We start from the raw sequence: 10946 nt of genomic DNA on the forward strand, positions 1-10946 counted from the left end.
TGGATTTTGGCTTTCACCTTTTATATCTCTAAATCCAGTCAATGTAGGAATCGTATCTCTCTTAGTAAATATTTCAATGTTATGTATAATTGTGTGATTTTTATGTGTTTTCTCCATTTTGTACGATATAATTCTTTTTTACCAGTAAATTCTTACTTTTTAAATTTTTATCAAAGTTTTTTTTGAAAATTATCAATGCCAATTGTAAGAGTTACTTTTATTCCTGACCTACATTAGAGTTCAGGATTTAGAAAGAAGGGCGCATAAATAGCCATAAAGAGAGTAGTATTACACTCTACTAGAGTAAGCAAGCTGCTATCAAGTTAAAATAGCAGTTACAGAGCTGGTTGAGATTTATTAAAGAGAGCATTGTTTAAAAGTTGTTGCCAAATTGTCTCTCCTGATCGGTGCCCTTCATCCTAATAATATCAAGTAACTCCTCCAGATGAGCATTCTTTTTCATCTCTTTCTGTAGTCGGAGGTTGAGATCATCGACAGTCTGCTGCAAGCCATTCAAATACGCCATTAACTCATGCTCCCTCTGCTCCCTTGCTTCAACATCCATGCAACCACAACGTGCCAGCACATTCATCACCATTCCTCTCTGCAAATCTAAGCTGCCAAGGAGACAAACCAAGTTAGGAACCAACATCTGCTTGAAGATTGACGTGGATGGTATAACCTCGCATGCTACGTGAGCCATGCCCTCGTTCTTGTCTCCTTGATCTCTTTCTTCTCCTTTTTGATTATGTACAACAACCTTGTTTTCCATTTTTTCTTGGCCCTGATAGCTGGGGTAAATTGGATCTAGTTCGAGTCCATCTTCATTAAAATTCCAACCGCTCACCCTTCGATGTTTTATGAGTGGAGACATTGATTCAACGTCTTTATGATCAATCTCGATATTAGAGCACTTCGTTATACTTGTAGTACTCTTGTTCCTCTCCTCCACTGAGGGCACCACTTGAAGAACGTTCTTGACTAAGTAATCCGGTGACTTGCAGTTCTTGAAAAAGGGATGCCGAAGAAGCTTGTCGGCCGACGGCCTCTTGGAGGGGTCGTGAGAGAGGCAAGAGGCCACCATATCCTTGAACGCTTTCGAGAACTTCTTCTTCTTGATGTCCTTGTTGTTCTTGTCATGGGCATCCTCGATCCGTAGGCGGTTCGTGATCCTCATCATGAGCGACTTCGAGAGCGGGAGGTGGGACAGCGGTGGGCGGCCGTGAGCAAGCTCGAGCGCGGTGATGCCGAACGACCATATGTCGGCCTTGATTCCGTACCCGACGTGGGAGTGGATTACCTCAGGAGCCATCCAGTATGGAGTCCCGGCCATGTCGTTGAAGAACGAAGAGGAAGTTAGCGATACATGAATGGAGGCGTTCGAGGGCTGCGACTCGTATATCGACGCGGAGACCCCGAAGTCAGCGAGCTTGATGGAGCCGTCGGTGTCGACGAGGATGTTCCCCGCCTTGATGTCGCGGTGGATGTGGCCTTGCCCGTGGAGGTAGGAGAGGGCGTGGAGGACCTCCTTGAGGACAACCGCGATGCATTGCTCAGGGAGGCCGTCTGGGTACGAAGAGGATATGATGGAGTGCAACGACCCGGCCGCCATGAACGGCATGACCACCCATAGATTGCTGTCGACGGTGAAGGAGCAGTGCGCGCGGAGGATGTTGGGGTGGGAGAGCAGCGCCATCGCCTTGGCTTCGCGCCGCACGTCATCAAGGTTTGCGCGAGACCTCTCGAGATCAATGGATTTGATTGCAACGACTGCCGAGTCCATCGGCAGGCAAGCAGCCTTGTAAACCACCGCACTTACTCCACTGCCTACCTCGCAGAGAAGCTTGTAGGACTTCGAATCAAGAGGGTACATTTTTCTAGCCATTGCCAGGAGTACTACTTTTCATTTGTTTCAGTTTGGATGCCTCTTATAAGGCTTTTCCATGAATGGGAAGGCATAGAGAGTTACTTGGTTGGTATGGCATCCTTCGTATTCATACAGGTGGAGGGTTCGTTTTGCTACACTTAGCATATAGATAGTTTCATGTGAGAAGGGGTAGAAAGGTAGATGATGAGGATGCTTGGTGTATGGAAGTGCCACAGAGTCATGTCTGGAACTGAGCTTCCCGTGAATATATTATATGTGGTTTCTTTTGCAGGCTAGCTCCGAATTTATGGGGGGAAAGGGGGCATGGATGATCGTTGTGGCCAATAATGTTGCAGTAATCACATCATGTCAGCAACTATAATAACCATCATCCATTTCTTTTCACCACCACAAAGGATCATCTAGTTAACCAAAGTCTAAAACAAGTACCTCCATTTCAGAAATAAGTCCCAAATTAACTACCAACCAAATGAAGCAAATTAAACCAGAGACCACACTTGCTATGGAAACTGCATATAACAGAAGAACTTCCTCCTATATTTTCAAGAATAAGAATTCCGGAGATGTGATCTATTTAAGGACTACTAAATAAGTGTTAGAAGGGGTAGAAAATTCAAAAGAAGAATATTATTCTCACGACAATTAGCATAAGATGAAATAGATAAAAATTTTAAACTTTTTTTTTACTTCATTTGCTTGTCATTCCATAAGATAATGGTTTACATTGCTCTTAGTTATGTTACATAACTCTTCATTTTCTAACTTTTAGAGAACAAAATAGGTTGTTGTAATTCTAAGGCTAAGAGAAGATTAAAAGTCACCTAAAACTAAAGTACTAATGTTTAATCATTATTAAATTCTATACTAGCCAATTAATCTAATTGACTAGTCAAATGAGCTAGTTTAATATTTTAAACTTTTCCTCTTAAACTAGATCATTTCCATGGCAAGCTTTTTCATCAATTTGGTAAAGTATCCATCTTGAGAGCTTGGTGAATGTCTTTTTTTTTCCTTTTTCTTTTTTTGATAGAAGGTCCATAGACCAATAATTTCATTAAAGCCAAACATCTTTTACTAGCTTTGATACACAAAGGAAAGGGAGATTTTTTGAAGAGCCCCTCTACCGGCACAACAAGAAAATTAAGCATCAAGCCCTAAGGGCATACAAGATTTGAATAAAGTACACCCAACTCATTTGATTAGACAAACAAACAAGCTAACTTAAGCTTCTTTTCAATCTTAAACAAATCTAAAGCAACATAGCTTCATGCTGCAAAAAGATCAAATAATCATCATCAAGGGAACAATGTGACTTGGTGGCCACTAACTATGGTCATCACCCTCGCTGGTGAGGGAGGAGAAGAAGGTATGTAGTGGGCGGTAGCAGAACGGTTGTGACGACAAACAGTGACAGATTGGGAGATGGCAAAGTAAGCATCTAAAAAGAGGTGGAGTTGACGGAGGGGAGTCACTGGCTAGGGGTGGCATAGCGAGGAGGTGGTACAAAAGTGGAGAAAAGGGTAGCAAGAATGAGAGAAAAAGAGGGGAAGAGGATGAGGGAGGGACCGCGACCTAGATGGCCATTGTTGTAGCGGCCTCATCCACAACGGCTACAACCTCGATGACCATAGTTGCGGCGGCCTTAACAACGATGACCCCGGTCAAGCAAAACAAGGAGGGGAGGGAGAAAGAAGAAGAAATAGAGAAGAGAGAAGGGAGGAGGAGGAGGAGAAAGAAAAGGGAATGAAAGATAGAAGGGGAAAGATGAGAGGAGAAATACCTTGCCGTGAAGGGGAAAAACCCCCTCCCCTCCTCCCAGCTGATGCTAGGAGGAGGGGAGAGGGCGAAAGACATCGACGACGGCGGCAGATGAGAAAAACCCTTGATAGAGGGGAGGAGGAAAGCCCAAACCCTAGTTAAGCAATTTGCTAGGGCTAGCAGTATAACTTGGTGATAGTCTTCAACTACTTCGGAGTCCTTCATGCGAATAGTATCAAATTGACTTCGAAGAGTTTGAAGTTGCATTATCTTCATCTTCTCCTCTCCTTTATAGACTCACACACTTCTTTCACCTCATTTACTATTTGATAAATGAAAACATGTCATTTTGTCCCTTTTGTGGATTTCCATCAACTCATTGAGTTGTTGTAGTGTGAATATCGTCACGTTTCTCCTACTAAACATAGTCATTCTTTATAATATTCCATAGATCTTAAAATCCACAAAGAACCTTTATTTTGATACTCCAAGAGTTGCAAAAAGTTATTGGAAACCATATTGGTACTTCAAGGAAAGTTAGCTCTTAGGAAAAGGTGGTAGAAAACTCAAGATAGAAGATTATTCTCTTAATACTTAGCACAAGATAGAAGCAGATAAAAACTTTAAACTTTTATCACTTTATTTGCTTGCCATTGCATAAAGATAAGACCATATATATATAGTGATTTACATGACTCTTAATTATACTACATAATTCTTCATTTTCCAACTTCTAAAGAACCCAAAGGTTGTCATAACTTAATATTTCAACAATAAGGAAGCTTGAATGACAATGCATGACAGAGCTAAGCAAGTAATTAAGTTCATTAATAGACCATCTAAAGTCACAATTACTTATATATAACACTGGTTTATTTTAAAAAATAGAACTCTCCGCTTGTCACTAGACAACGATGAGAAGGTTATATAAATTTAATTTATGTTTACACTAATTAATTCAAGAGATCCACTGCAAAATTTTGATATCTAGTAATAATTGCTGCTAAAAGCCAAAAAATTTTTGTTCTACAACTTTTAGTAACAAAAAGACAAAATTCTTATTTGCAGCATTAACTATCGTCGCTAAATGTTAGCAGTTAATTTAATATTTGTTGTATATGTTTGGCATATACAGTAGAAAATCCAATCACTATTATAAATATAATGAATTGTGATGGTTATAAATGTAGCTTAAAAGATTATAGAGCTGACCAACGTAGTAAAGTTGGTAAACAACTCCACTTTTAAATAATTATTATGGAGAAAATTATTTGATAGTTGATTGGTGGCTTGGGTTAGTTGATGACTCGGCAGCGGCGATGCACATGATTTAAAGCCTAAACTAAATGGTAAGTATATTAACTAAAGCTTAATGAGGTCTTAGTGTCTTTGTATTTACGAAGAATTGACTCTTATCCTATTCATATCTAGCCTTGGGATCTTGAATGATAAAAAAATATTAAAAAATTATAGTAGCAAACACAATTGCTAGTAAAACTAGTAATTGCTTCTTTTAATTGGTACGAAATGATCCATCAGAAATCAAATATCCATATGAAAATTTATAAATGTAAAATTAGATCTTAAATATCAATAATAAAATATAAGAATGTAAACAGATAATCACAAACATAAAGATTTTTATATGAAAGTGATGTGAATCGCGTCAGATCGGATCACATCATGAGAATATTGAGCTCAATAGATCGAGTCTATTTATCTTTTAATTAATTTATGCTTATGTAAGTCATAGGGCAAGTCTAGTTAAGTCATGTAAACCACTGAGGAAAGTTCAATAGTTATGTAAGTTACTAAGACAAGTTCAAATAAGTCATGTAAGTCTCTAAGGTAAATTCTAGTTCGAGTTGTATAAGCGTATAAGGCTAAGTCTGAATAGGACTAATTATACCCAAGCTCTATAAATAGAGGGGCTGGACTTCTTTGTTTATGAATTCAAATATCAAAACATTAAGAATTAATTATTTTCTTATAATCATATTTATCATTTTTATTGTATCCGCTAGATGGTCTTTATCTTTATAGGAATAAATCATAATCGTAGAACCCTTCTAAGCACTCAAAAAACCTAACCACCACCTTCCTCTAGCAGCCACCCTTAGCCATCCTTCACTCTCGGATGACTGCTGCAACGTCGGATATCTGCCCCGTTCTGACTTTACTCCACTATTTTAATTATATCTTTTCATTCAGATATCTGATTGACGTGAAACTAAAGCCATTAGAACTCTATCTCATGAGGCTATCACCACCTAAATTTTTAAAATTTATTATGTTCAGATCTGGTCCGTAACAGAAGGATCTCAAATCTGGATAAAAATCACAAATTTAAACTCATATCGAAACTAATCACTAATAACAGAATAATTATAAGATCAGCTTATTCATCAATCCGCAATTATATATGCAAGGTCATATTTGCTCGAGCCACGAACCACTCATTTGGTGATTGATTCTCAATCATCATTGGTCCAACTAATCGAACAGCTGAAATTATATATAATTTTATAAAAATGACTAGAAGTACGTACTCGCTGCTAGATTGGAAATACGGTAGGTCAATCTTCCAATTTTTAAGAGTAAAATAGTCAAATTATTTCTTCTCTATGATCCTACTAATCATATCAAACTCTCACAATTTTTTAAAGGATACCTAAGAAAACTGCTAAGTAATGCTTAAATTTTGGGAGTTAATTAACAATTTGAGTAAGTAAATGCTTAGAATTTTACAGTTTTGATAGATCAAAAGATAGAATCTTGTTTCAACGTGATATGTATGTACTGAATCATTGCTCTGTTTCACATGAAAATAAGATGAAAATATTCCTCTAATCTTGGATTAAGCAAACCAATGAAATAAATATCTTGTAATTAACACCTTTCTAACCATATGATCAGTGTGAGTCTAAATTCAAAGACGGAATTGGATTTCGACTCACGAGCAGAAAGTTAGAGTTATCGTGGATTTCCAAAGTTAAGATGTAATTCTAGATCAAACGGTTAGATAGTATAGTACTTTTGGGATTGAGATGATCTAAGATGGAACGAATTTATCGGGATGGATCAAAAAAAGGAGAGGCTGAAGAGGCATGGTAGTGCTTGGCCTAAGGTTATGGTTAGGTGGTAGAGATGACAATGGCGGTAATCGATGAAATCGGTTGACAAGGTACAAAGAAGAAGTAGGGCCGTTCCGTAGAGTCAAGGGGGTGAGACTTGACGAAGCTGAAGGAAGCAATGAAGATCCTAGATGGTGGCTAAAGTTCCAAAGCTTAGAGGTAGTCGAACAAGGAGGGAGACGATCTTGCAAATTAACTTCAATAATCCAAGATGATTATCCAAGTGCACACTACATCTATTTATAGGTGACTCCCTAACTTGATTAGACTTGGCAATAGAATCGAATAGACTCGAATCCTATTGCCTCATAAGAAAAAATACTTAATTAAAACACCTAAACTAGAGTTTATCGTCGTGGACGTTCAAACGGCCTTGAGAGCATTCGAACACCTAATTATTTTCTGGCTATTGGGTAAATATGTTCAAACGACCTTGAGAGCATTTGAACACCTAATTAATCTTCTGGTTTTCGGTAAATGCGTTCGAAAGGCCTTGAGAGCGTAAACGCCCCATCCCAAGACTTGCTTCTTTGACTGACTAGAACTTTTATTTCTTCTAGAAATAAACTATTAGCTAACTATTACAGTCTATCACGCTTCCCCATCTGAGCAGGTGTGAGAGTTTAGACAGCAGGTGGATGGCTTCTCTTCACGTTTGCTGAAGGCTTGAGTAGATCCACTAGGCCTAGAAAAGCTACTGCTAGTCTCGATGTTGCAGCCTGATCACGTGTAGTCACAGTCGATCGAGCAGGATTGTTGTCGTCCCATCTACGCCATAGTTCCTTATCTTTACTCCTTAGTTCTTTATGCTTCCTCTCCATTAATATAGCATACTAAAAAGCACCATGTAAGATAGTTGGATGCAAAACTTTAATATCTGCTTGAATCTCTCTTCATAGCCCGACACGAAAGAAATTCGTAGAAGCACATCCGGCCAAGTCAGATTGCATCTACTATTGATTTTCTTGAACTCCTCTTGGTAAGTACCAATAATAATTCACTGCACAATGTTACGATCCGACCACATGGGTTAAGTTAAGTCAAGTCGAGTTAAGTTAAGTTAGTTACTTAGTTTTATCTTATTATTTGAATTTCAAATAAATCGGATAATCCGCATATAGATTTGATCTACTAAGGATTTTTACTCTTATAAATAGAAGTAGACATGTATTGATAATAATCATTGAATTGAATGGAATGAATTTAAGTTTAACCAAGTTATTATTTTCATTCTTATCTTTTATCTAGCTATTAGTTCGCTTTATCTTTTTAGGAGTAGATCATAGCAATAGAAACATCCTAACCTTCCAAACCCTACCACCTCCTACCTCCAGCAACCACTCTACAATATGGCTATCTACTATCACCCTTGGCCATCCACCACTCTCCAAGTAGAATGAGGCTAGCTGGACCTTCTGGTGGTCGGGCGTGCCATGGTATGTAAAAAACTGCTCTGCTAGATAGGTCCAATCTAGCGAAATTGATGTGCTCTGGAACCAAAGATAGGGTACGCTAAGATTCCTTCAAGATCTGAATGTATTATAGGAATTAGTCTATGCAACCATGAAAAAATATTCGTTAGATATTATCTATAACTTTTGTATTTACATCATTTGCAGATTCGAACTGTAGCAGGGATGAAAATATGGAATGACGTGGGTGATGGTGGTAGTGATGAGTGAAGTGGATGTTAGGGTTATGGATAGGTATGGAGATGAGGGTGGATTGTGGATGTGATTAAGGGAAGTAGACGAAGGGAACAAAGTGTTTGAAATCCCAAAGAAGAGGGGTAGCTTGATAGTTGAGGAAGATTAGAGGTTAGAAGAAACTTTGCCAACGGTAGAGGTGGAAGGATGGTGAAGAGGAAGGAGGAAGGAGTCTAGAGAGAAGATAGGAGGCAAGAAATTAATAATCTAATTCCATAATAAAGTTGGCTGCCATCCATATATTTATAGAGGCTAGCTAACAAGTCCTAAAATAATATGAAACCCTAACAAACTCACTAAACCAGTATTCCTTATCTTCTCCAATTACCTTTTAGATTAAGCTTTCGTTTTGTCACAGATAGATTCCGAATCTAGAGAAGTCATGAATATCAAAGTTGTAGATATGGAGGTTCATGACCTTATCTAACTAGTTTGATATTATTCGGATATGTGTAGAATATTCTACGAATATTTTTTCAAAACTCAGAGTTGGATTTAACTAATTAAGTAAAATCCTAACCTACTAAGACTCTAACTAAACCATATAACCAAAAAAGATAACTAGACTCAATCCATTGAGCCTAATCTCCTTTTGATGTGATCCGATTTGATCCGATTGGTATCAGTCCACCACGCTTCCCCCACCTTACCCTCAAGGTGAAAAGTCAGGGAAACGCTCCAATTCCCATTTCGCCTCATCGAATGGCTTGCCAAGCCACTCAACTAGAATCTCCATCTCTAATATGGTACCGTGTTGTCGTCAGCGCCTAGCAAGTACACGAATTGGCTCTACAATCTCTATCTTCTCCAATGGCTCCGGTAGAACTGATCCAATGATTTCATGATATCCAATACATTCCCTCAGCAATAAAATATGGAAGACAGGATGCACTCTCGACCCCTCCGGCAGCTCCAAACGATATACAATCGGATCAATACGCTCCAACACCCGAATGCACCTACGGTCCAGCAGCAAACCGCCTCGATTCTCTAACTCTTGATGGCGCTCCGAATGATCCATCACCTCCTGCAACAATCTCAAAATATCTGAGTCAAATGAACATGTATACCTCAGCTCGTCAAGGAAGGGAAAGGTAGGAGATGAATAGGCTGCAAGCTCGGCGGTATCGGGTTGGCGCGATAGTGCATCCATCGCTTTATTTTCCGTTCCCTTCTTATATTGGATTTCATAATCATATCCCAGCAATTTTGTGGCCCATCATTGCTATGACGGAGTGTGTATACACTGTCTCATAAAATATGGAAGGCACCTTTGATCGGTTTGGATAATGAATTGCCTACTAATCAAATAAGGCCTCCATTTTGTCACCGTAGGCAGAATTGTCAACATCTCTCTCTCCTAAGTCAATAATTGTTGAGATTTTTGAGATAAAGCCTTACTAAGATAGGCAATAGGACGTCATTCTTGCATTAGTACAGCTCCTATGCCAACACCAAACGCATCACATTCCATAATAAACTCTTTGATGAAGTCCGGTAGCGTTAAAACGGATGCTGTCATCATTGCTGCTTTCAGCTTTTCAAATGCTATCATCCGTCCATCTAAAAGAGTCTTTCTTCAAATAAGAAGTGAGAGGAACAGCAATATTGCCATATCCGGCGATGAATTGGCAATAATATCCGGTCAGCCCCAAAAATACTCTCATTCCGGTGGTAGTAGTAAGAATAGTGTTAGGTTTTTTATTTATTAGCAATTTTGTATAAAATATTCTAAGTGTATTCTTTCATGTATTTGAGCTTTACATAAGTCTAGAATATCTCTGGTGTGAAGAATTGCAAGATCATTGGAGAAAAGCCTCGCGTTCACAAACGCGTTCGAACGCGGGCACTGCGTTCACACAGACAGAGAGCCGCGTTCACAAGCGCGTTCGAACGCGGGCACTGTGTTCACACAGACAGAGAGCCGCGTTCACAAACGCGTTCGAACGCGGGCACTGCGTTCACACAGACAGAGAGCCGCGTTCACAAGCGCGTTCGAACGCGGGCACTGCGTTCACACAAACAGAGAGCCGCGTTCACAAGCGCGTTCGAACGCGGGCACTGCGTTCACACACACAGAGAGCCGCATTCACAAATGCGTTCGAACGCGGGTACTACGTTCACACAGACTGAGAGCAGCGTTCACAAACGCGTTCGAACGCAACCTGAAGAATTCAAGCTGTCGCGTTCGAACGCACTTGGGCCCGTTCGAACGCACCTGAGATTAAGTTAGGCCGTTCGAACGCACTCGGGCCGCGTTCGAACGCACATGTGAAGTTTGCAAGTTATTGGATTTTTGTGAGTACGAATATGACTTGGATTTGGCTCTATCTTGGAGATCATATATAAGGATAGTGTTGCCCTAACCTAGGGTGGTGAAAGAAGATTATTCAAGGAGACTTTTTGGAGGCTACATCGGTTCTTCAACAAACAAGGCCCTTCGCATCTACAAATCTTAAT

General features: G+C 39.5%; 1 protein-coding gene across 1 annotated transcript; it reads right to left on the bottom strand.

Moving 5' to 3' along the window:
• Positions 1-215: 215 nt before the first annotated feature.
• Positions 216-1900, bottom strand: LOC140758054 (serine/threonine-protein kinase BLUS1). Its single transcript, XM_073094055.1, has one exon. The coding sequence runs from the start codon at positions 1883-1885 to the stop codon at positions 374-376; it is 1512 nt and encodes a 503-aa protein (XP_072950156.1). The 5' UTR covers positions 1886-1900; the 3' UTR covers positions 216-373.
• Positions 1901-10946: the final 9046 nt, after the last annotated feature.

Source organism: Typha angustifolia, chromosome 3 (genome assembly GCF_048772165.1).
Source record: "Typha angustifolia cultivar Huaian chromosome 3, ASM4877216v1, whole genome shotgun sequence".
In the NCBI taxonomy this organism is placed as follows: Eukaryota; Viridiplantae; Streptophyta; class Magnoliopsida; order Poales; family Typhaceae; genus Typha; species Typha angustifolia.

Coding starts and splice junctions, on each gene's coding strand:
- LOC140758054 (XM_073094055.1), bottom strand. CDS start 1,885: ATGGCTAGAAAAATGTACCCTCTTGATTCGAAGTCCTACAAGCTTCTC.